The sequence below is a fragment of the Primulina tabacum genome, chromosome 5 (assembly GCF_025594145.1).
Source record: "Primulina tabacum isolate GXHZ01 chromosome 5, ASM2559414v2, whole genome shotgun sequence".
Taxonomy (NCBI): Eukaryota; Viridiplantae; Streptophyta; class Magnoliopsida; order Lamiales; family Gesneriaceae; genus Primulina; species Primulina tabacum.
The window spans coordinates 13,770,441-13,795,373 of NC_134554.1; the positions used below are offsets into that span (position 1 = coordinate 13,770,441).

At 34.6% G+C, this 24,933-nt stretch overlaps 2 protein-coding genes across 2 annotated transcripts; one reads left to right on the plus strand and one right to left on the minus strand.

Moving 5' to 3' along the window:
* The first annotated feature begins 4,510 nt into the window (after nt 1–4,510).
* Nucleotides 4,511–7,603, plus strand: LOC142546837 (ATP synthase subunit delta', mitochondrial-like). The gene is made up of 2 exons (XM_075654790.1): nt 4,511–4,831; nt 6,813–7,603. Exons 1-2 carry the CDS (start codon nt 4,598–4,600, stop codon nt 7,155–7,157), a joined length of 579 nt encoding a protein of 192 aa, XP_075510905.1. The 5' UTR covers nt 4,511–4,597; the 3' UTR covers nt 7,158–7,603.
* An 11,232-nt stretch (nt 7,604–18,835) lies between these two features.
* On the minus strand, nt 18,836–23,057 carry LOC142546838 (putative serine/threonine-protein kinase PBL19). The gene is made up of 5 exons (XM_075654791.1): nt 22,550–23,057; nt 21,876–22,302; nt 20,853–21,113; nt 20,086–20,208; nt 18,836–19,544 (listed from the first exon to the last, which is right to left on the minus strand). Exons 2-5 carry the CDS (start codon nt 22,224–22,226, stop codon nt 19,008–19,010), a joined length of 1,272 nt encoding a protein of 423 aa, XP_075510906.1. The 5' UTR covers nt 22,227–22,302; nt 22,550–23,057; the 3' UTR covers nt 18,836–19,007.
* Nucleotides 23,058–24,933: the final 1,876 nt, after the last annotated feature.

Consider the following 24,933-nt stretch of genomic DNA (forward strand, 5'->3'; position numbering starts at 1 on the left):
TGAATACATACCATACACATACATGATGATAATAGTTCTTCGTCGAGCTCGTGTTTGAGTTGGTGAAGTCGAATATGATTTAGGATCTTGAATAGTATGGCATGAGTTATTGGTTCTAAATCATGGTTGCTTCCGAAACAGATTGTTGTTTCAAAATACAAGAAACTTTGAATTTAGGATCTCGAATAGTATTTGTAAACTTACTAATAAGACATCTTCGGCTTGTGGGTGCTTCCTGGCAATTTAGCAAGACTTTTCGCATTATTATTACTAAAACAGGGGTTATTTTAGTACAGACATTTTTTTTATTTATATATAATAATAGTTTCAAAATTAACCTTTTGTGGATTTTTTTTTAAAAAAAAACTTTTATCGAGCTCGCATTTAGTTTTGAAACCAGCGTTTCATATTTATCCTTTATGGAGCATTTCCTCTTAATAATAAATAAACTATAAACGAATATATGTATTTGTTTTCTAATAGTACCTCCCGTATTTATATTGGGGGAGAGGAGACAATGGATTAATGCATATAAAAAAACATCCGTTGATCGCTAGATATAAAATTTTTAATTGTACGCAGTTGCTCGAATTTGTGCAGTTTTACGAGGGAAATTGTATACTGATGGGATCGGGTTCGAACAATTATAATCGGGTAATCGAGATATTGGGTGGAGAAAAAAAATTTTATTGTGACTCGAATAATATCATATATCCGATAATCAGGACTTAAATAATGTAGAATCTCCGATAAACCTATTGTTTTAATAATATCTTAATATCATAACTTATAACAAAAAATTATAAATGAAAATGTCTTAAAATATATAATATAGAATGTCTAGTAGTTATATTTGTTTAAATAATTAGTGAAAAGTAATTTGATATTTAAAAGGATGATGATATTTCAATTTGGTTTCCAAATTTAAGGATATGGGAAAATTAAGTTGGTGGAGTTTCAGAAATGAAATATAGATAATTTATATGATTTTTTTTAAAAATATAGTTTATATTGTTTGTCGTATATATATATATATATATATATATATGTATGTATATGTATACGAATAAAAAGAATATGATGTCCCTAAATTTAGTACACATGTGCAGATCCGAGCCAATATTACGGGTCGTATTTTGTGAGACGGATCCCTTATTTGGATCATCCATGAAAAAAATATTACTTTTTATGCTAAAAGTATTACTTTTTTATTGTGAATATCGGTAGAGTTGACCCGTTTCACGTATAAAGATTCGTGAAACCGTCAAACAAGAAACCTACTCTTAAAACAATATGTAGCCCACGTTCCCTAGTACTATCAGGAGCTCAAGCTCATGCTCCCTGATACTATGAGAGACCCTAGCCCACATTCCCTAGCACTATCTGGTGTCCAAGCTCACAACCGCCAGCACGGTAAGGAATCCGAGCCCAGAAGCGATTGAAGGATATGAAGATATTCTCGTTGATAGATAAGGGTCCCGATAAATACGGGATTCGAGTAAACCTAATCAAGATAAGGCAAGAGCCTTGGCTGTCATTGATAAAAAGTCCCAGTGTTTGAAGTCTCCTATCTCAAACATGACTCTATTTCAGCTGGAGTTTTACTCTAACAAGGTAACCCATATAATTCTTCTATAAATACCAGGTATGTGATACGGTTTTACACTCTCACATTCGCTTGCCTACTTCACGTTAATATATTTCTCTCCTCCTTAAGTTTGCTTTCCGGACTGACTTAAGTATCGGAGGGTCCATGCCGGAAAACTCTCTGGCGCCCCCTACCCTTATTTCTGTCTGTGCAGAGCCTAGAATTCCGACTCGACCCAATCAGTTGCGAAGATTTGAAGATCCGCTCTTCAAACTGAAGCCGAGGTAAAATTTTGCTATCATCAGAATACATGTTTATAAGACATATTGAGTATGTTATATGAAAGTATTTAATTTATGCGTTAGAAGATGTAATTTTATAACATTGGATGATATTCAAGCAAATATACTTAAAATATATTTAATAATACTTAGGAAATTGCAGGATATTTGATCATATATTTATCAACCAAAAATTAAAAGTAATATTTTTTAGTAAAAATAAAATAGTTTGATTTTGGTATTTTTTAAATATTATGATTTTGAAATTTAGATAATTAAATTCTCATTGCTTCTATAATTTCATTATTTTGATATATTATTAGTTTGATTCTTTTTCTAATATAATATTATGATTAAAAGTAGTGTTTATTTTATTAGTTTATTGTTACTGATAGTAGTATTTTAAAAGATTTTTTAAAAAAAACTAAATTTTATGTGGGTATCCGATAACTAAACTTTACGTGGATGAGTAGGTCTCTTGTGAGACAGTCTCACGAATCTTTATTTATGAGACGGGTCGACACTACCGATATTCACAATAAAAAATAATACTCTTAGCATAAAAAGTAATATTCTTTCATGCATAACCCAAATAAGAGATATATCTCACAAACTACGACCCGTGAGACCGTCTCACATAAGTTTTTGTCTATGTGGATATCCTATTGATATCGGGTTAGAAAATTTTTACCGTACCTTATCCGACATATATATAATTCGGCGTTAGGTGTTGCTCGAATCAATTTTAATTTTTAATTTTTTTTTTTTTGCAAAACATGTACTCGTTCTTGAATACCAACATCTTATTGTGTTTTTTTCTATATATTTACATTTTTTTGATTTTCATCTTCTGTTTTTCAAATTTTAATCTTAGTCCGTCGTCTTTATTTTCTTACAATTTCAGACATTTTTCTGACGTAGCAGCCATGTGGTGTTGATTGAGATATAAATGAATTAAGTCGCTCGCGAGCTACTCAGATATCGATTCGGTAAAAAACTCGTTTGAGATTGTTCGTTAATCTTATTGAACTGAACTCGAGCTCGAGCATAAGAATGTTAGGCTCATAAGCTTGCGAGCATGTTCACGAGTTAAAGCTCGGCTAATTTTTTTGGCTAGTTTGTTGGGCCACGAGTTTTTGTCTCACATTACTATTTATTGAAATGCAAGCTTTTAAAATCCTATAAAAATGAGAGCAATACCCTTTAAATTATCATATATTAGTTGGTTATTTGGATAAAAATACTTGACGATCTCTAAAACGAGCTTGTTTAACTAGCTCAAAAGGAATTGTTTAACAAGTTAAAAAAACGAGCACGCTTAACTAGTCGAGTTCGAGCCAAGTACGTTAAACATGATAAAATAACTATAATGACTAGAATTGTATTATATGTTAATTTTAAACTAATACTCATAATCAAAATACACTGCTGGGACAAGTGATTGCAACTTAAATTTTAGTTCTGTTCATTTCCATCACAAAGTCACACGAGATTTAATATACATATATCCCCTTAACATTGAGGATGTGTGAAGCTATGTCATTGAATGCAGTCGTACGTACTGAAGTTATAGGCTAAGCTAAACTCGAATGAATGCTATAACCTAAAGTGGCACAGCATCATGTTTAAATTATACGTACACTGCTACCACCAAATAAATGATCATAATTAATAATAATTATATAACCACACGTTATTGGGCTTAAAGTCTCTATTGAATTATTTAAATCGCATTAAATTAGAATAGCGGCATTGCAACGACAACTAACACTGGCCCATACCTAACTCTAATGCTAGTTATATATATGTTTTAAAATATGGAATTTATTCATGTTTTTATTTATTTTGTTATAGAGTTAATAGGTGGTCTAAGGCAATAACCAGTGCTCCGACTTTATTATTCTATGATGGTACGGGTAAACATATAATTACTTTATGAATTATGTTAAAAATTAAAAGATCAATTATATGATTCGTCGCCGTTAAATAATAAATAATAGGACTATCACACCAAAAACAGAGATAAATAATAACACAGATAGACTTTCGACACTGTTCAATGTTTATGGTGTAAATGGCAGCATATTTTGGGATAATGGTCAAAATGGTATTTCAAGTTGGTTTATTTTGTGTTTTGGCCATGTGAGTGTTCAGATCCTAGTGTTTTGTCGTGTAAGTTGGGTTGTGTTTGGTTTTCTTATAGAAATGCTGATGTGACTCACGATATGTGATCATTTCTTAGTGCCACTATAATATTTTCAGCTTTCTGTCGTCATTTTTCAGTGTCATGGTTTTACTGTGAAAAAAATGGACCAAAAACCAAAACTCGATATAACTTAAAAGGCCAAAACCCAAATTCAGCTACTAACACGGTCAAAACACAAAATAGGCAAACTTAGATAATATTATGATTATTTTCCAGTATATTTTTTAGAAACCAATATTAATTTTGAAATATCTTTTATCATCTGTATTATATTATTAAGTTCCTAATTTATTCGTTGAAATATACTTTCATAAAATAAAGAGCAGTGAGAGCAGGCCTTGGTGAGTGGCCCGTTAAATAAAAGACCCAGTAATGGGCCTGGGCCTGGTTCTCTGTAAAACATTAAATTTAAATAAATTACTGTGTGCAAATTGCGATGCTAGAGAACTGGCCATCTCCTCCCCACTCAAATCTTTCCCCATTCCGACTTGCGAACCGAGCGATCAATTCACGAAATCAGCCATGCTCCGCCGTGCCATCACTGGCCTCTACCACCACCGGCCTCTATCCACGGAGGCTTCTTCGGACGAGCTGTTCGTGGCGGCCTGGAGGCGAATAGTGCCCAATTTGGACCCACCCAAGACTCCATTGTCCTTCATGCACCCTCGCCCGAATGCTCCTTCTCTCGACGCCATCCCTTCGAAGCTCACTGTCAACTTGTTGTCTCCCTACTCTTCTCTCTTCTTCAATAAACAGGTTTATGTCTTCCCCAATCGAAACCGTTACCGCTATTTGGCATTTTGTGTTGATTATATTTATAATTTTCTATGCTGCGACTGTGATACCACCTTGATTTTGGTCGATACGTGGTTGATTCGCCATTTTAAGTGATTTTTCTGTTCCAGAGACCCAGTTCTTTCTTAGTCTTATGCGTTATGTGCTGTCTTCTGTCATTGATTGATTTAATTTCGCGCCTTCCTCGCTTTAGTTGTCTTTGGAATACTTATTTTTATTTTTTAATCGTTGATGTCTTGTTTTAGCTAGCTCTTCATGTTGCACCATTCTTTAATATTGACAAGATTGATGAGGATTGTTAGGGGAATATAGACAAAATTATTCAGAAGTTCAGATTACCTGTTTGATCTCCCACCAGTCATATGTTTATTTATTTCTGGAGGTTATGTTTGTATCTGGATTTTTGTACAGCTTTATGGCCAATGTTTGATGCAATGCCAGAAAGATGGCTTTCTAAAGTTCAGATTAGTTCCTAACGAAGCTTCCGATCGGCTCAAATTTGATTTAATTCGAATTTGATATTTCAGAGATGAAACTGAACTGAAGAGACTGATTTAATTATTCAGAGAAAAGAGAGTTCTGAATTCATTTGCACATCTGTTATTTATACACAAGTATGCCAACCAACTAACCAACTGATAAACCGACAAAAGTCTAATATCTAACTACTGAACTATTAACTCTAATATCCCCCCTTCAAGGTGGAAGGTAAATGTTCTTTGCAGAAATGGGAATAGCTCCCTTCATTATTCAGAAAGTCATAAATGGATGAAACTTTCTTGTGCCCATCACCTAGGAGGGGGGCTGTGTGTTTATGGAGCATATACAGGGACCCCTTCCTTTCGGTTATCGTCATTGCCTTCCCATGAGCCACGGAGAACTAAAAGTGGGGCCTTAAAGACCAATGGTTTGGGCAAATGAAATTTGGTTTGGTCCATGTAAAAGTTTTTCTTAATACGACGTGGATAAAATTGCTTAGGGGAATTTAAACTCCCGTTAATGTGGGGATTTATGAGATGAGCCTGTGCATTTAAATTAATTTATACACTTTTGAAGGCCATAAAATATCAAGTCCACCCTTGTTTTTTAATCCTACTTTATGGCTTCCAATCATACTATACAAATTAATCGCTCCGATATTTATTCATTATGGATCATTTGTCAGCCTATGGTTTTTTCAAAAACACCATGATCACTGCTGTATTATGACAGTTTCTTTTGCCATAATGAAGCAAATAAGCTGAAAATATTCACGCACTCTTTTACAAGTGATTTGTTGCTTTTCTGATCCAGTGTGGACCCAGGAATTCGAGATGGAAAGAGAGGGAGTGATATGGGGGAACTTGATGAATTTGAGGGGCTCAAAACTTGTAATTTTTGAAAGTTTACATTTTTGCCATAATGAAGCAAATAAGCTGAAAATATTCACACGCTCTTTTTATAATTGATTTGTTGCTTTTCCTATCAAGTGTGGATCCAGGAATTTGAGATGGAACGAGAGGGAGTAGTGAAAACTAGCAATTTTAGAAAGTTTACATACAGAATTTCAGAATCTTTTTATCTTATAGGTGGATGATCATACACCTCTCCTACTAGATGAAAGTTTAACCTCGATTGGATGAGGATTTTGATATATAGCCTTCGTTTGCTGAATCTTTGTTTTGTATTGGATGTTCGAAGGTTAATTTGGGGAAATATAATAGTGGGTCATATGTTAAAAAATGTTTGACCAAGGTCATGTAAATTTTTTTGCGAGATAGAGATCTGAGGCAGTTGTTAGTTTCATATGTCATATGAGTAATGATGAACAGGCTTGAGGTTTATTCATGTTTCTGTGAAAGGTTTATGTCTGCATTAGTCATGCTTATTCCGGCTTCTGTTACTTGGATTGGCCATTTTTTATGTTTACCACCTGACATTCTTTATGCTTCTATCACTATAGGTGGACATGGTCACTGTACCTGCCACGTCAGGGCAGATGGGAATCCTCTCGGGACACATATCGTCAATATCTGAACTAAAACCCGGCTTACTCTCCGTACACGAAGAGCACAAAATGACTAAATACTTCATCAGCAGCGGCTTTGCCTTTGTTCATTCAAATTCTATCACTGATATAATTGCAATTGAGGCTGTGCCAATAGAGCAAATTGACCCTTCTTGTGTTCTAAAGAGACTTGAAGAATTTAATCAGAAACTCAACTCAGCTTCAACTGATATGGAAACTGCTGAAGCCCGAGTTGGGATCGATGTGCTAACTGCTTTACATTCTGTTCTCTCTGAATAGCAAATAGAATTTTACAAGAATTGATTACTAGTGAAAAATAATCTCATGAACAGGGATGCCGAACAGGAAGTAGCCGGGTTATGGATGAAATTTAATTTGTCGTTGAACAGACTATGTGGTAGCTCATGCCGCTTGCCTCTCTGCAATTCTAGCAGGCTATATTAAGAGAGAACTTGACAGTTACCTGCTTCTACAAGTTTATTTTCTCCGAGGTATGCTTCATTTGGCACTCTTTTGCTAATCCTATTTCTCATTCGTTCTCGAACCAATGATTTTAATGTGCTCGCGACATGGCTCAAAGGGATTTCTTAGGTTTTGGTACCCCTAGGTTCGGTTTCTTGACGCTCTACTTGTCTGCAGACGGCATTTTTTGTTGAAAAAACTTGATTCTATTGTTACTGCACTTATTTAGAGCATTTACTGCATCGGTTTCACCCCCTTTTTAAGACATTTGACAAGTTAGATCTGATGTAGGAATTTATTCTAGAAACCGAGACTAGTCGTTGGGTAAATGTGGAAGATATTGAATTTCATGCATGATTTCTTGTAAGTTTTAACTGGCAAATTATACTGAGCTTTCATAAATCATCAGGTTTTTTGAATTCTTGAGAGATTTTGGCGTGAATTATTATGCCTCGTATATTTGATATAAGCAAAAAAAATAATAACTCCCTTTTTCCCACATATTCCATTCAGAATTCTCTTATTATTGGTTACAAATGCCATTGACATGCAGTCCTAATTGGATAAAAGAATAATGAAATTATAATTTATTTCGTTATTTTCTTCATTTCTGTTTCTTCTCCAAAAAATTTTATCCATAAATTACGCTCTAAATACTATATTATTGCGCGTGTGTATGTATGTATATAACTATTAGTAAGAATCAGACAAATGGTATCTTGGTCTGATTTTTTTGTTTGTTTGTTTTTTATTTGATCATTTTAAATTCTCATAAAATTAGTTTCACAACTATGATAATATTTCTCTTATTTAAATATAAATTAAATTAATCATAAAAATAGCTACACATGCATTAAAGTATTAAATTAGTCACGAGGCTTGTCAAGCCAATTTTTTAAAAAACGAAATCGGGCATTTAATTAATTTGTTTCTTGCGAAACAAACACGGCAATTTAAAAAAACTAGGGTGCGGAGTGCGGCCTGTCGTCTCGGCCTTTATTTCATTGGCGACCTACCAAACACGAGACCTCAAAACAACATAAATTTTAGCAATTATGATTAATCAATTTTTGTTATTTCTTTGGATTTTTATTAATTGGTTTTCATAAATGAATAAAACAAATCTAAGGGTGAATATTGTTGTATAAATGTTCCGATTCCAGCAAATTCATTAATTACGATTTGATTAGTTCGTTTTTTTTTAATGGTTAACAACCAAACCGGCCGAGTGCCCTGAAATTGTGCTTTGATGATGGACCATAAATACCTCAAATCTATTGCAAGAATAGGGGATGCTTTTGGAAAAATAGTGTCATTGCAAGAAAAATAGTTAACGCGTCTCATCGGCACTTTAGGGGATGCTTTTGGGAAAATAGTGTCATTGCAAGAAATACAAGGGAAAGTTCGAAAGAGGCTTGTTAGAGATTTGAGTTCGTGATTCTTCATTTACTTTATCAAGTTTGCGCCTTTTTTTATATTTTTCTGAAAAAAAAAAACTAGTAAACAAAAATAACGTAATTTTTTTTTAAAAAAATATGGTCATAAATTTTTTATAACAACAATATATGTATGGACCCCACAAAATTAATTTCTACGAGCCGTTTTCGAGTAAAATGGTAAATTATTCAGACTTCGCTGGTGACATCTAGTGTCCTCATTTTACGATAGGGGGCCGCTCACTTTTTTTCCACGCAATAGTGTGTGTGTGTTGGAATATCACGAGCTGACCGTGGGCAATGGGCAAGGAGGAGACAATGGCTTTGAAATCTGCGCTCGTTTTTGTCCACGAGTAGGTCCCGCTTTTGCATGAGTCTGTTGCTTTTATGATGAGTACTAGACCCCCAATTAATATATTTTATTTGCAAGTGGTATAGTTTTTTTAAAAAAAGTATTTTATTTTTTCATCAACATATATTATTAAATAAGATATTTTGAGGATACTTTCACTACAACCGATCACCTTGTTACACGTGACACTAAAAAAATATAGAACAGGTTTATTGTGAGACAGTCTCACGAATCTATATCTGTGAGATGTGATATTCACAATAAAAAGTATTAATCTTATCATGAAAAGTAATACTTTTTCATGGATGACCTAAATAAGATATATGTCTCATAAAATACGATCCGTGAGACAGTTTCACACAAAAATTTTTTTTTTTCAAAAAACTGACATTGATTGGTAAAAATATATATATACATTCTCTTGCTCGGTCTCAAATCGTTCTTTTTCGATTCGATATACAGTTCACTGTCTTCATTTAATATTTTTATTTTTATTCTTTTATATTGATATGTGTATAAATTTAAGACAAATTATTTTCTAACAAGTTTTTGAAGTTTTTCTGTGTTGGTTTTTTAATATATATAAAAACTCAAATAAGCTTAAATATATGAGATAGATAGAGCATCGTATATGAAAATTGATTCATGAACATAATAAAAACTATTAATGATTTTTTTTTTTTTTTGGGTACAGAAATGATTAATTTGGTCGATGATTTCACGAGTGTCACAGTTATTTTTCAACACAATAATATAAAATGTATTCTTTTTCAAAGCGAAAATTAAACAAAAGGAGTTAAATTTCTAACAGAAAAGTACAAAAAATATGTGGGGAAGTCCAATGCAATAATGGGTTTAGGTTGGGTGTGTCACGATTGATTATGGTGTCGATTTCACTTTTTCCCCTTTGCACATTGTTTTCTTTTTCTCTTTTTTTGAACTAATAATACTCACCTTCGTTTCTTGCAAATCTGGTCATTGAATTCTCACAAATTTATTGTTTTGCCCAAAGGTATTTATTTTTATTTCCTAAATTATAATCTACTCGTGCCCACAAATTGAATCTTGCTTCTTAAAATGACATTTAAAAAAAAAAACAATTTACAGTAACATGTTATCATGATTTATAAACATTTTTTTATAAGTCGTTAACTGGTTGACCACTTTAGTTACATTTGAGAGAACATTATATAAAATAAAATAAAGTTTTACTTAATAACGCTCCAAATTCATACATCCAAAATCAAATAGGATTGATAAACAATAGTATAAAATCTAATACATAGAACGAAAGTCGTCAACCTTACTAGTAGTCTAGTAGATTCCATCCGTTGGATCTTTGAAATCTGCTCGTGCTTTTTCATTAGAAATTAAATTTCTTGTGATCTACACTGATGCCTGTGCTTAATTTGATCTCTGTATGTATGAATGTCTTGAATAAAGATTGGGAAGTCAAGATCAACCATATCTGTAAAGAACAAAACAAGACAACTGATTATTTGGCTTCAGAAACACTAAAATATCAACGATGATGCAGAATTATCTGAACCTCTCCAGCAGAGATAGATGAAATCATTGAAAAATACAAAATGAGAATAGGCTATTTGAGAAGAATTATAGTACACGTTATCTTTCCACAACGGATGATTCCCTCAATTGTAACCAAAAAATATATATATTTAAGCGGAGAAAGTTTATTTCATTAACACGATGATTAAAATACTTGAACAAGTATTAGATGCTTTATTAAACCAATATATATATATTTCTTCACATAATCGATTTTTAAATTTATTCCCATCCCCCAACAGCCCAAGCCTCCTATAAAAGAGCCACCTCCCACTCTCTTAAAACTTCCACCCACAATCATTATTTCCTCTCCTCTTCGGTTTCAACGAAGCAACCCGCCATCGCCGCCTCTATACACGCAAAAGATGAGGCCAGGGGCTTCATATTACGCGAGATATGAAGATACACACCGCCAGCCCCATTTTCTAGATTCTTGCTTCCTTTGCCGCAAACCACTCAGCCAGAAAAGTGACATCTACATGTACAGGTCAGTTACCCAAATCTTTGTTCAGGTAGATTGTCATGATGATAATCGCAGTCTTTACTTGATCAATGCAGTGTTTTCCCCGTTATAAATGATATTTGGTTTTGTTGGGTTCGAACTTTGAATTGATTAATTTTGCGATTTGCTACAGAGGGGACACACCGTTTTGCAGCCAAGAATGCAGGCAGGAACAGATCGAGACAGACGAAGCCAGTGAAAAAAGATTGAAGCTCTCTTCTTCTAAGAGATCATCAAATACTGTGAGACAGAACACCGAATCTGAAAAAGAATCTGTACAGTCAAACACTGTTGCTGTCTCCTAACTCCGTAGAAATCGTAAGCGAGTTTAAGTAGGAAAATAGAAGGATAAGAGGGATAATGATCGGGCCCTGATTCATAGAAACCGTTGAGGGTTCTTGAGATTTGAGATCTTGGGTCTGATCAGTGGCGTAGGATAGTTAAATCCATAAAAAAGTTTTGATCTTTTTAGGTTTGTTTTTCTTGATCTCTTTCTTTTTGTAACTAGAAGAAATAGTAATATGTGATGGACTGATGGGGTTGGTTAGAATTGCTTCCCAGAGTTCAGTATATTTGTTTGTTTTCCTCACATCATAATCTAAAGCATATGATAAAACTTCTTTATAAAAAAAAAATAGCATAAAATCAATCTTTTAAAGATCAATATTTGAAGAAATTATGCTCTCAGTGTACGGGTTGGGTAGATAGCATCCGATCAATATTTTTTCGGACAAGTTTGTCTAACATACATGCTCCATACGATTCATATAGTTAACTTGTTTTGCATATTATTGTGTTAGTCGAGAGAGTTTATTCATGCGGGTTATGTATATATATGTATATATATTATATATGTTATGAAAACATGTGAAACGAAATAAATGGTCTTCACCAGTTTTAAGTTTTCACGGAGAAATCACCATCGTTTGTCTATAATTCAGCTCGTACTAATTAAAAATCGGTGCCCAATATTCAACATTGTACATACTCGTTTAATTGTTCCATGTCAAATTTATTAATTTACAAATAATTTTCATGTGGTGAGCATTTAAACATTTATTAAAAAATTTAAATCTCGAATTCTACTATATGTTATATTATTTAATTATATAGCACTATTTAAAAGTCAATATTTCATTTCAATGAATTAAATAGAGTCTGACCAAAATACTCCTTAAAACCAAATAATATACATGTGTGTCAGTGTGTGTGTATCCTAATCGTAAAAGAGAAAACAATAAAAATGGAATATTAATATTAATAATAATAAACTTTTATGAAAAAGTAAAAATTTATAGTAAAAAGTAAAAATCTCAAACTCTCAAAATTTATCAAACTACACACTTTATAATATTTTTCTCTCTATTCAATTGTATCAAATCTTTACAAATGGAGACCTATTTATAGGATTTCTTTGGAAAACAATCCAAAAACAATTTCATCATTACATATATCATCACACACTAATTTTCAATATTCAACACCTAATTTTACCTAATTTTCAACATTCAACATTATAATTTTCAACACAAATATTTTTCATATTTTCAACGCTCCCCCTTGTGATGATGATCATGATACGATAATGTCTTCATTACGTGATTTTGTACTGCCTCGTTAAAAACCTTACTAGGAAAAACTCATTGGGATAAAAACCATAGTAAGGAAAAAAGAGTGCAGTCACGTAAACTCCCACTCATGTTGACATCAACAATTCAAATTTCGTAGATTGCGCATCCCAATATTATATATGTGCTTTCTGAATATTGTCGTAGGAAGTGCCTTTGTGAAGAGATCTGATGAGTTTTCACTTGATTGAATGTGACGAACATCAATACATTTATTCTTCTTAAGCTCCTTGGTGAATGCGAAGAACTTAGGAGGAATATGTTTAGTTCTATCGCTTTTTATGTATCCTTCTTTCATTTGAGCTACACATGCAGCATTATCTTCATATAGTATCACAGGCTTCTCGTCGAATGATAATCCACATGAGATTTGGATATGTTGGCTCATTGATTTTAACCACACACATTCACGGCTTGCTTCATGTAGTGCAATAATCTCGGCATGATTTGATGAAGTTGTTACAAGCGTTTGTTTCTGTGAACGCCAAGAAATTGCAGTGCCTCCACGAGTAAATACATATCCAGTTTGGGAACGTGCCTTGTGTGGATCAGATAAGTATCCAGCATCGGCATAACTAATTATACTTGGATTAACATCTTTTGAATACAAAAGTCCCAAGTCTGTCGTTCCTCGTAGATAACAGAATATATGTTTAATTCCGTTCCAGTGTCTCTTTGTTGGATATGTGCTAAATCTTGCCAACAAATTTACGAAAAAAGATATATCAGGCCTTGTACAATTTGTAAGATACATAAGGGCACCGATAGCACTTAGATATGGTACTTCTGGACCAAGAATATCATCATCATCTTCACATGGACGGAATAGATCCTTTTCTATGTTTAATGATCTAACAACCATTAGAGTACTTAAAGGATTTGATTTATTCATATTAAAACGTTTAAGGATCTTTTCTGTATAATTTGTCTGTGAACAAATATTCCACATTCTTTTTGTTCAATTTGTAAACCCAGACAATACTTGGTTTTTCCAAGATCCTTCATTTCAAATTGTTCCTTCAAGTATGACACAACTTCTTGAATTTTCTTATTCGTTCCAATGATGTTTAAATCATCAACATATACAGCAATAATTACGCATCCGGATGTTGTTTTCTTAATGAAAACACAAGGACATATTGAATTATTTACATATCCCTTTTTCATCAAGTGATCACTTAGTCGATTATACCACATTCGACCGGATTTCTTTAACCCATATAATGATCTCTGTAATTTCACAGAATAACATTCTCTGGGTTTTGAACTTTGTGCTTCAGGCATCTTAAATCTTTCAGGGATTTTCATATATATATTACTATCAAGTGATCCATATAAGTAAGCTGTAACAACATCCATAAGACGCATTTCTAAATTTTCAGATACCGCCAAGCTAATCAAATACCGAAACGTAATTGCATCCATCACATGAGAATACGTTTCTTCATAATCAATTCCAGGCCTTTGAGAAAAACCTTGCGCAACAAGTCGAGCTTTATATCTTACTATTTCATTTTTCTCATTTCACTTTCGAATAAAAACTCATTTGTATCCAACAGGTTTTACACCTTCAAGTGTAAGGACTATAGGTCCAAAAACATTACGTTTATTTAGCAAATCCAATTCAACATGGATGGCTTCTTTCCATTTTATCCAATCCTGCCGATTTTTACATTCACCAAAAGATTTTGGTTCATGATCTTCATTATCATTTATGATGTCGATTGCCACATTATAAGAAAATATATCATCAATTTCTTCTATATCTTTTCGGTTCCATACTTTTCCAGTATTAATATAATTGATAGAGATTTCATGATTCTCGTCAGTTTGTGGTTCTGACAGAACATTTTCATCATCATGTATTTATTCAGGAACACCATTCTCTATTTTGTGATCATCATGTGTTTCTTCAGGAACATCATTCTTTATTTTGTGATCATCGTGTTTCTCTATAAATTTTCTTTTTCGAGGATTTTTATCCTTGGAACCGACTGACCTTCCACGCTTCAGGCGTTTAATGACATCATGAGTATCTTCAATTTGTTTCTTCGGAATTTCAATTCGAGCAGGGGCATTTGCAGCATATATATATGATTTAGTTACCCCTTTTGTGTCTGCAAATGCATATGGTATTTGATTTGCTATTCTTTGCAAGTGCACAATTTGCTGTACATCTTTTTCACATTGTTTTGTTTTTGGATCCAGATGTAACAATGATGGTACATATCATGTAATTTCTTTTTCGGTATGTTTCTGTTCTCCCCCTAACATTGGGAAGATTTACTCATTAAAATGACAATCAGCAAAACGTGCTGTGAACACGTCGCATGTCTGAGGTTCAAGATATCGAATGATTGATGGACTATCATAACCGATATAAATTCCAACCTTTCTTTGAGGTCCCATTTTCTTTCGTTGCGGTGGTGCAATAGGCACATACACCATACATCCAAAAATTCTCAGATGAGAAATGTCTGGTTCTTTACCAAATGCAAGCTGCAATGGGGAGTATTTATGATATGCACTTGGTCTGATGCGAATTAATGAAGCAACATGTAAAATTGCATGTCCCCATATAGAAATAGGGAGCTTTGTTTTCATAATCATTGGTCTGGCAATCATTTGCAGACATTTAATCAATGATTCAGCCAATCCATTCTGTGTATGTACATGAGCAACATGATGCTCAACAATGATTCCCATAGACATACAATAATCATTGAAAGTTTGGGAAGTAAATTCACCAGCATTATCAAGTCTAATTTTCTTGATTGTATAATCGGGAAATTGATTCCTCAATTTTATTATTTGAGCAAGTAATCTTGCAAATGCAACATTTCGAGTTGACAATAAACATACATGTGACCATCGGCTGGAGTCATTAATCAATACCATAAAGTATCTGAATGGTCCACATGGTGGATGGATTGGTCCACAAATATCACCCTGAATACGTTCAAGAAACATTGGTGATTCAGTTTGGATTTTGGCTGGTGATGGTCTTATAATAAGTTTTTCAAGAGAACATGCTTTACATTGAAACTTATTATTCTGAAAGATCTTCTGGTCTTTCAGCGGATGACCATGTGTATTTTCTATAATTCTTCGCATCATTGTTGAACTAGGATGTCCTAATCGATCATGCCAATTGGTTAATATTGAAGAATTATCAACTACCATGTTTGATTCAATTGGACTTATATGTGTATAATGCAATCCAGTAGGGAGCATTGATAGTTTTTCAATCACATATTTCTTTCCTGATTTATATGTGATAAGACACATATACTTCTCATTCCCTTCGTTCATTGTTTGAGTATCATAACCATGAGAATATATATAATTAAAACTCAACAAATTTTTTTTCGATTGTGGTGAATATAAAGCATCATTGATAAAAAAATTTGTACTATTAGGTAACAAAAATTGTGCTTTACCACATCCTTTAATCAAGTCTACATGACCTGATATTGTATTCACCGTTGTTTTTGTTGGTTTTAGTTCCAAGAAATATCTTTTATCTCGGAGGATAGTGTGCGTTGTACCACTATCGGGTATGCAAACTTCAACTTTGCTCATAGCATTTTCCATATTTGAACTTCAAAAAAATATGCAATGAAATAAAATTACTGACAATACATATGTAAATATAACACATATCATAATTGTACAATAAAATATTATTATATGAATACATGAAAAATAAATTATTGTACATTTATATTCTACCATTATATTGTTCATTTTCAGAGAAATCATTGAGAAAATCTGTAGCATCAATATTGTTCATTTCTATCCCACCAATATATTGATCATTTCCAGAAAAATCATTCATAAAATCAGCAGCATCAAAATAAGTTGAATCACTCAAACGGTCACTTCGTTCAGTGAAGTTGGTCTCTTTTTCTTTCCCCTTTATCGATTCTTTATAGAGCTTGCAAAGGTGCTCAGGGGCTCGACAAATACGAGACCAATGTCCTGGAGTGCCGCATCTGAAACAAGAACTTTCAAATCTTTTCGAGTGATTTTCATTAACACTCATGTTCTCATGATGCCTTTTCTGTGGATGGTTCGTGACGTCCTTTTGAGATGAGTTATAAAAATAACCATCTCTATTGTTTTCAAAACCACGGCCTCGACCACGACCTCGACCAAAACCTTGTCTCTGGATTTGATGTTGGTTTACAGATTTAAATTCATTTTTACTCACAGCATTTACTTCTGGAAATGTTGTTGATCCAGTGGGTCGGAACTGATGATTTCTCATTAATAGCTCATTGTTCTTTTCCGCCACAAGAAGACATGCGATGAGTTCAGAATATCTCGCAAATCCACGCACTCTATATTGTTGCTGTAAAGTTATATTTGATGCGTGAAACGTGGAAAATGTTTTTTCAAGCATTTCCGATTCTGTAACCTCATGTCCACAAAATTTTAGCTGCGAGATTATTCGATATATCGCTGAATTATAATCACCGACTTTCTTAAAATCTTGGAATCTTAACATATTCCATTCATCACGGGTGGTCGTAAGTATAACTTCCCTTGTATGTTCAAATCTTTCTTTCAATCCTTTCCACAGAGCCATGTGATCTTTTTCGATGAGATATTCACATTTTAAACCTTCATCGAGATGTCGACGCAAAAATATTATAGCTTTTGCTTTTCCTTGTGATGAAGATATACCATTTTCTTTAATGGTCTCGCTTAGACCCAATGACTCAAGATGCATTTCTACATCGAGAGTCCATGGCATATAATTTTTTCCCGTGATATCGAGCGCAACAAATTCGAGCTTTGTCAAATTTGACATGGTGGTACTAAATACGATGCATTTTATTAGTTAATGAATATTGTAATACAAAGAAATAGATAAACAACAAGTACAAGCATTTGTAAAAATAAAGAAAACACACGAGGAGGATATTCTCCGATAAATAAAAGACTCGTGAGTATGATAACCAAAATAATTAAAAATAACCTTGATAAAGTCATCTTCTTTTTTCTTTGAAAATTTGATGAAGAATAATTTTTAGAGAATAGGAGAAAATTGGAGTGATTGAAAGAGTTTGCGAGATCATATTTATAGGGCAAAAACTAGCCGTTTTGTTACCGTTTATGACCGTTGGTGTACAAAAAAATAAATGTATGTATTTGTATAATTTTATGGTAATAATATGGTGTATATAATATTAGTCATGTTTAAATAATTATGTATTTCATATCACATTATTATAATGAAGTGTCATAAGTTATTTTGTTTAAAAATCTTATAGGCTTTTATACTTGTCGTATCCCTTACCAGGAGTGTGGGATGTCGTCTTAACATCCTCCCAGGATTTATAACAAGTTTTTGAAAAATTTATTTTTATTATTTCTAATAATAACATTATATTATATATTAAATATATACACAATAAATAAATAACAGTAAAATAAATATTATTACTTTTGTTACCTTTTTCTTCTGTTTGGAGCTTGGAAAAGTATGGAGGACTTTTAGAGCCTCGTGCTGATAACGTGTTGTGAAAAAGAAAAAATTTATGGTAAAAAGTAAAAATCTCAAACTCTCAAAATTTACCAAACTACACACTTTATAATATTTTTCTTTCTACTCAATTGTATCAAATCTTTACAAATGGAGACCTATTTATAGGATTTCATTGGAAAACAATCCAAAAACAATTTCATCATTACATACATCATCACACACTAATTTTCCCTAATTTTACCTAATTTTCAACATTCAACATTATAATTTTCAACACAAATATTTTTCATATTTTCAACATAAACAAAATAAATGGGTATTGAAAAGCTTCTACAAAGGTGATGACGGCCCAAACAAGTTGTCACTACGATCAGCCCAAGTCCAGAAGGAGGGGCCCGTAAGATGAACATACATCTCCGAGGAAAAAAATATCTAGAAATCACAAGAAAGAGACTTTCATATTTAACGTTTTTTAAATATATATATATATAATAAAATAGGTGTTTTAATAAGGGAAATGAAATTAACTCTGCTTTTAAAATGGATCAAACTTTGCTTTAATTGTTTACACGAAAACAAACAGCTACAGAAATCGCTGCACAAGCAAAGTTCTGAAAACTCAAATCTTCACAAAAAGTGATGGCCCTTTTATACAACTACTACAATGAACCAAGAAAACTCCGTATCTACCCCATTTTACTCCGCTGCATCATCATAAATCTCCCACCACCTCCTCCACCGACATATTCACTCAAATTAGCCAAATGGGCAAATCTCCGCTTAGCGGATTCCGCCGCCCCCATGGCTATTTCGGGCTTTTCTTCCATCGTTTGGCTTTCTAAATACTGGGTAGGAGGACTTTCTTCCACTGAAATTTGCAGTATTTTCTTTACATTTTCCACCACCTCGCTCATCTTCGGCCTGTCCTTGGCGTTTTTCACCAGACAAATATCGGCTAACTTTGCGACGGAACGAGCTGCGGTTAGGGAGTATTGGTTTTCAAGTCTTGGGTCCATTATCATGCTAAATTTCCGACTATCTGCTGGATGCTGTTTGACCCAGTCCAACAGTTTTTGCTCGGATTTGGGGCGTCCCCTTTCTAGAGACCGTCTGCCTGTTAGGATCTCGTACAATACGACGCCAAAACTCCAGACATCGCTCTTAGTGGTAAGATGGCCGGTTTGTATGTAGTCCGGGGCAGCATATCCATGCGTTCCAACGACCTACACAGAGATTAGGTTCTAAAGATAGTTGATGAATGTATTCTGTTGCGTACAATTATATTAATGTTTGTTTTACAGGAACAGCATGTCTTGTGACTCACGAGTCACGTCCCGTGCCATCGGGTCCATGCAAATGAGACTGCATGCAGATGGGCTTAAGTAGAACCAACTTCGCTTCTACTTTCACTTAAAAGAAATGAGATAGCCTAAAAGTACATGAATAGGACAATAAAATCATTCACAATCTCTTACAACCTGACCAAGAACAAGGTAAAAGACATCACAAATTTGTTGAGTTTGGGTGATTAAAGATTTATTCCGAGGGCAAGAGTTCAATATTTTCAAGATGGTACACTCAAAATTTAAGAATCTATCCTTTTTAAGGGGGAGACTGCCCTTGCTTGTCTCTGCGGGATTCACCTATAGTGTCTTTAAAGAGAAGGGCTTGCTCGAAATCTTATTAACACGAGACAATATGAGAAGTTTTTCACACTTCGCATAAAAAGTGTAAATGCCAATTTTACCAGATCAGTGAACATACCGCAGTTGAAACATGAGTCCGACCAGCAGTTGGACCCTCCCTGGCAAGCCCGAAATCCGAAAGTTTTGGATGGAAATCTCCATCCAATAGCACATTTGATGTCTTGAAATCTCGATAAATAACCTAACCATTGGGATAAATAAAAATAATTTACATGGGAACTGGTCAAATTATTGAAGTAGAGCTCATAAAATCGAGATAACAGTTCGCTGTAATTTGATGCATTTCATTCATCAGGGTGGTAACAAGTTGTGCAAGTACTGTTATCCTTGGATGCTGACTCACAATTCGACAACTCATACATCAAGCAGCATAACTTCTCAAAAAAATTTTAAAACGCTAAAAACATGCCTTAGGTCTTTGTAAAATTGTTGATGCATTATGACAGGACGATACATTAAAAATAAAATATAATAGATGAACCAATTGCCCTTGAGTATCTCTTGTCAAGCACTTGGATTTGAGCTTGAGCAGAGTTTTGACCGAGGCACTGAGCCAATTGCCTTGAAAAATCAAATTATGGCAACAAAGAAAACTCCATATTAACTCCAATCGAATGCCAATCTTGACTATCTTAAAACAATGTGCTCAATATACTTTGTCACCTGTTCGGGCCCATAGTGACAAAAGTAAAGCCAACTGGTTATCGAGAAAAGAAGTTCCACAGGGCAAACACTGTCAGCGAGACATTTAGGGGGGGAAACGGTCCACCACTACCAAAAAGAACAGTAGAAACATAACAATGACCAAGCCTGTGATGTTAAAACCTGGATTTCTAATTCTTCGTGCAAATAAGCCAATCCCTGAGCTGCACCAAGAACAATTTGCATTCTTTGATCCCAAGAAAGGGATCGACAAGCCAGGCTAAATAGATGATCTTCCAGGCTCTTGTTTGGCATGTATTCGTACACAAGTAGCCTTTGAATGCCTCTTTCTCCATCCACAGCACAGTAACCGATAAGTTTTACAAGATTTGGGTGATCTACAACACCAAGTAACTGCACTTCTGCTACCCATTGTTTATGACCCTGAACAGTTCGAGGCACTAAAATAATTCATTTTTCGAAATAATATATAACAGCTGACTCACAAAACAGTTCATAATAAACTGGAAGTTGGCGGCAACACAATTTTTAAGATGAATTTTTGTGAACAAGAAATCGAACATCAACGAGGGATTCACGGTCCCACATAAACTTACACCACATATTTTGATAGTTTTTTTTTTAATCTTTTTGAGGACTCAGGTTTTTTAATTCTTTTGAGGACTTACGGTGGTTATGCAATGAATTCTGTAACTCCAAGTGTTTCAGGCCCAAAGGCGGACCGAAATGAAAAAATTTAATTTTTCATGTGTAATTTTAATGAAACTCCAAGCTTTGATCCGTTCAAAGCTCACTAAGCCGCACAGTTGTCTGAAATTCCTATGCTTGCCACTGTCCTTCCATGCATTAATGTAACTCTCATGTTTAGTTTGCAATAGCCATTTTTGTAAATCAATCCACATTGAATTGTTTGAAGCATGGAGGACTGAATAATCACATAAACCAAAACAAGAAAATAAACTTTTCAAATTAAATAAATCATCCGAAACCAAACCACTTCACAAAACATAATCTGGTTCAATCACAAAAAGGGTCTGAAAATGGCTAGCAGAAAAAGAAAGAGAATAAAGTTCTCTAATCCAACATAAATCAAAGCAATAATCTTGAAGCATTATCGAACAAACAGAGACTTTAATTTGATCTCAGCAACCGCTGGCAAACCACACATGAGATCAAGAAGCATACCTGATAGCCATCTTTATTGAGTTTTTTAATGGCGACCACGAAAGGGTCGCCATTTCCGTCAGCAGGCTTGATGCTTGCCTTATACACACATCCAAAACCACCTTCACCTATCTTAAGTAATCTGTTAAAATTATTAGTAGCCTGCTTTAGCTCAGAAAACTTAAAAACCCTTAAATGACGAGCTTTTTCTTCATATAATTCAGGTATGCTTCGAGGTGAAGGGGCTGAACACGACGATTTTGTTACCCTCTCAGTTTGTGAGATGTCAGAATTGTTCTGATTTTTCAGAACTGGGGCTGAGTTTTGTCTCCTGCTTCTTGTTTTCTCCTTGAAAGGATAGAAACACTTCATTATCTTCTGCTTTTTCCCTTTAAATTGAAAGGGGTTTTTCAAGATTCAGTTTTGAACACTGGACTGCCATTGAAACCTGCAAAAATTCAAAGTAAACAAAAGAAAAATCATCATCGAAATTCAAGGAAATCCTAACACACGCACACAAAAGAATTAGTCAAGTATATTAAAATTTACCTCTCAAAATAGTACATTAAATTTTAAAGAAAATACGAAAGACAATTAATATCACCAACCCAAAAGCATAGCATGATCAGTTCAAATTCTGCTTCTTTAAAACAAAACGGAAAATTAGGGCAAAGGCCAAAGAAGAAAGTTATTACCATTTTAAAAACAAAAGGCATCACATATTGGAATGCGAACTTGCAATTTCATGAAGAGCCAACATTACCCCCGGCTGGAAAACATCAAGAAAATGGATAAAAACGAGATAGCCCAGATGAAATCTTCAAGAGAGAAAACTTTCAATGATATGCTTGCGTGTGTGTGTTCGTGTGTGTAATTGGGGACTCTATCCCTAAATCATCAATAACTGAGAATTTAATGCACAGCGAAGTTAGGTGAGACAAAAATAATATGATCAATAAATGCTCGTGTGTGTCATATGTATATATAGATGAATGGATGGTGACTATCTGTATCTCTATTCTTCCAGGATTTGTTCAACCCTTTGGACTATCTTTTACGAAAATTCCAACTTACTACGCGGTCAAAGTGAGATGAAAAATAATCTCTCTTTTAACAAACTTTCTTCTTTCCCTTTTTCTTGCTTCACTGAATAAGGTTGGTTGCTGTCCTAGTATTTTGGGCTATGGGTTCCCCTGTTTCCTGTGATATGCAAACAAAAGCTCACAAAACTCGCATCACCTAATAAGCTTAAAATTATTTTCATTCATGTAATATGCAGTGATTGACCAAATATAAAAAATCAATTTTATAAAAATAATATTTTATTTGAACCATTCATAAAAAAATATTATTTATATATCAAAAATAATATTTTTTATTATAAATATAAACAATAATATTACAAATAAAATACGCCGACAGCAGAGTAGAGAACATTTCGATTATATTATTTGATAATATTTTTTTAAAAAACTGATTGCTTAAAGATGATTGGACATTGAGTTGGTAGTATAGTACCTGTCGTTCACGAGATATATTGAAATGGGATTTGAGTTGACGTGTGGGACTATCATTTCATCAATTAAAAGGAAAAAAAATAGCAAAATTTGAAATTTCGAATAAAGGTTCTACATCGTCGTACGCATGAAGATATCTAGAATATTTTGAACAGATGATGCACTTTGTCTTAAGAGGAGGAATGAAGAGATGAAATGGGCATCAACATCAAGAAGAATGTCATTTTTTAAAGTTTAATTTAAGAAAAATTGATACCTGATATCTCATGGATCCCCGTAATTTTTGCAGCGGTGAACATCGTTCGTTAACGGCAAACGAAATTAATTTTTTCTGGTACGATACATCCTCATCGCTGATGAACCAAGGACAACACCATTAATCGAACTTTGAACCTACGATTCAGTTCGACTCGGGAGGGGGAGACTGGTGATACCCCATGGATGAGCCCATCAAGATCTGGCCCAAACCCCCGGCCCCTATCTAAGGCCCACAGGTAGCCCACAGGTGAAGGGCTCATGACAAGCCCAGGTATTCTCCTATAAATACTAGGTTTGAGCGTACGATATTTCATTCACTATATTGTTTTCAGCAGCGCCCTTAGCTGCTCCCCCCATATATCCTCAGTCTCTGACTTGAGCGTCGGAGGGGCTACGCCAGGATACCCTCCTGGCCCCCTCCTAACGGTCTTATTTGTGATTTCAGGCCCAGGGTAATTTTGGAGCCCGTGTCTAGATTAGTGACGCTTGCGTGGATCGGACCCTAAATTTCCCGTGAGTATCACTTGGCGCCGTCTGTGGGAATCTTGGAGTTAAGACGTAGAGATGGTAGGGAGGAGAGGGAGTGGAAGAGCCACCTCAGCATCATCCCGTCCTCGGAGGGGACCCGAACCATCTCGCGCTGAGGCGGGGACAGGAACAACCGCATCTTGAGACGAGACAAGAACAACCTCGTCAAGAGGCCAGAACTGAGCAGCCCATCCACGAGACGAGGGTCGAGCAAACCTGTCCCAATGAGAATGTGGGAAACTTGACCCTGGAACAGCTGGACCAATTTATCACCCGAACAGTGGATGAGGCCATGAAGAGGAATCAAGAGTCTATGTTTGTAGAGGAACAAGCCGCCCATCAGAAGCGGGAGGAAAATGTTGAGGTCCATCATAGCAGGGTTGAAGAGACGCAACCCCTCCAGAGTGGGGAGATCAATGAGATGAGAGAGATGTGGAAAGAGATAAGGAGGTTGAGGGAGCAGGTGGGAAGCAGGGCGCCGGTACCCAAGAGAGGAAGCCCTTTTTCACTAGCCATCTTGGAGGAAGGGCTTCCTCCGAATTTCCGACAATCAAACGTTGGAGAGTATGACAGACATACAGACCCTGAGGAACACTTGGGGAGATTTGAGAATGCGGCTCTGTTGCACCAATATTCGGACGGAGTCAGGTGCAGGGTGTTTCTAGGCACGTTGGTGAGGTCAGCCCAGCAATGGTTTAATACCCTGCAGCCCAACTCCATACAATCGTTCGAGGATTTCTCTGCAGCCTTCTTGCACCGATTTGCCAGCAGCAAGA

Excerpts from the sequence above, each read along its gene's own strand:
- LOC142546837 (XM_075654790.1), top strand. The coding sequence starts at position 4,598 with ATGCTCCGCCGTGCCATCACTGGCCTCTACCACCACCGGCCTCTATCC. Across the intron at positions 4,832-6,812 it reads CTCTCTTCTTCAATAAACAG|GTGGACATGGTCACTGTACC; the intron begins GTTTATGTCTTC and ends CTATCACTATAG.
- LOC142546838 (XM_075654791.1), bottom strand. The coding sequence starts at position 22,226 with ATGAAGTGTTTCTATCCTTTCAAGGAGAAAACAAGAAGCAGGAGACAA. Across the intron at positions 21,114-21,875 it reads TCAATAAAGATGGCTATCAG|GGTCATAAACAATGGGTAGC; the intron begins GTATGCTTCTTG and ends CGAACTGTTCAG. Across the intron at positions 20,209-20,852 it reads ACGAAGAATTAGAAATCCAG|GTTATTTATCGAGATTTCAA; the intron begins GTTTTAACATCA and ends CCCAATGGTTAG.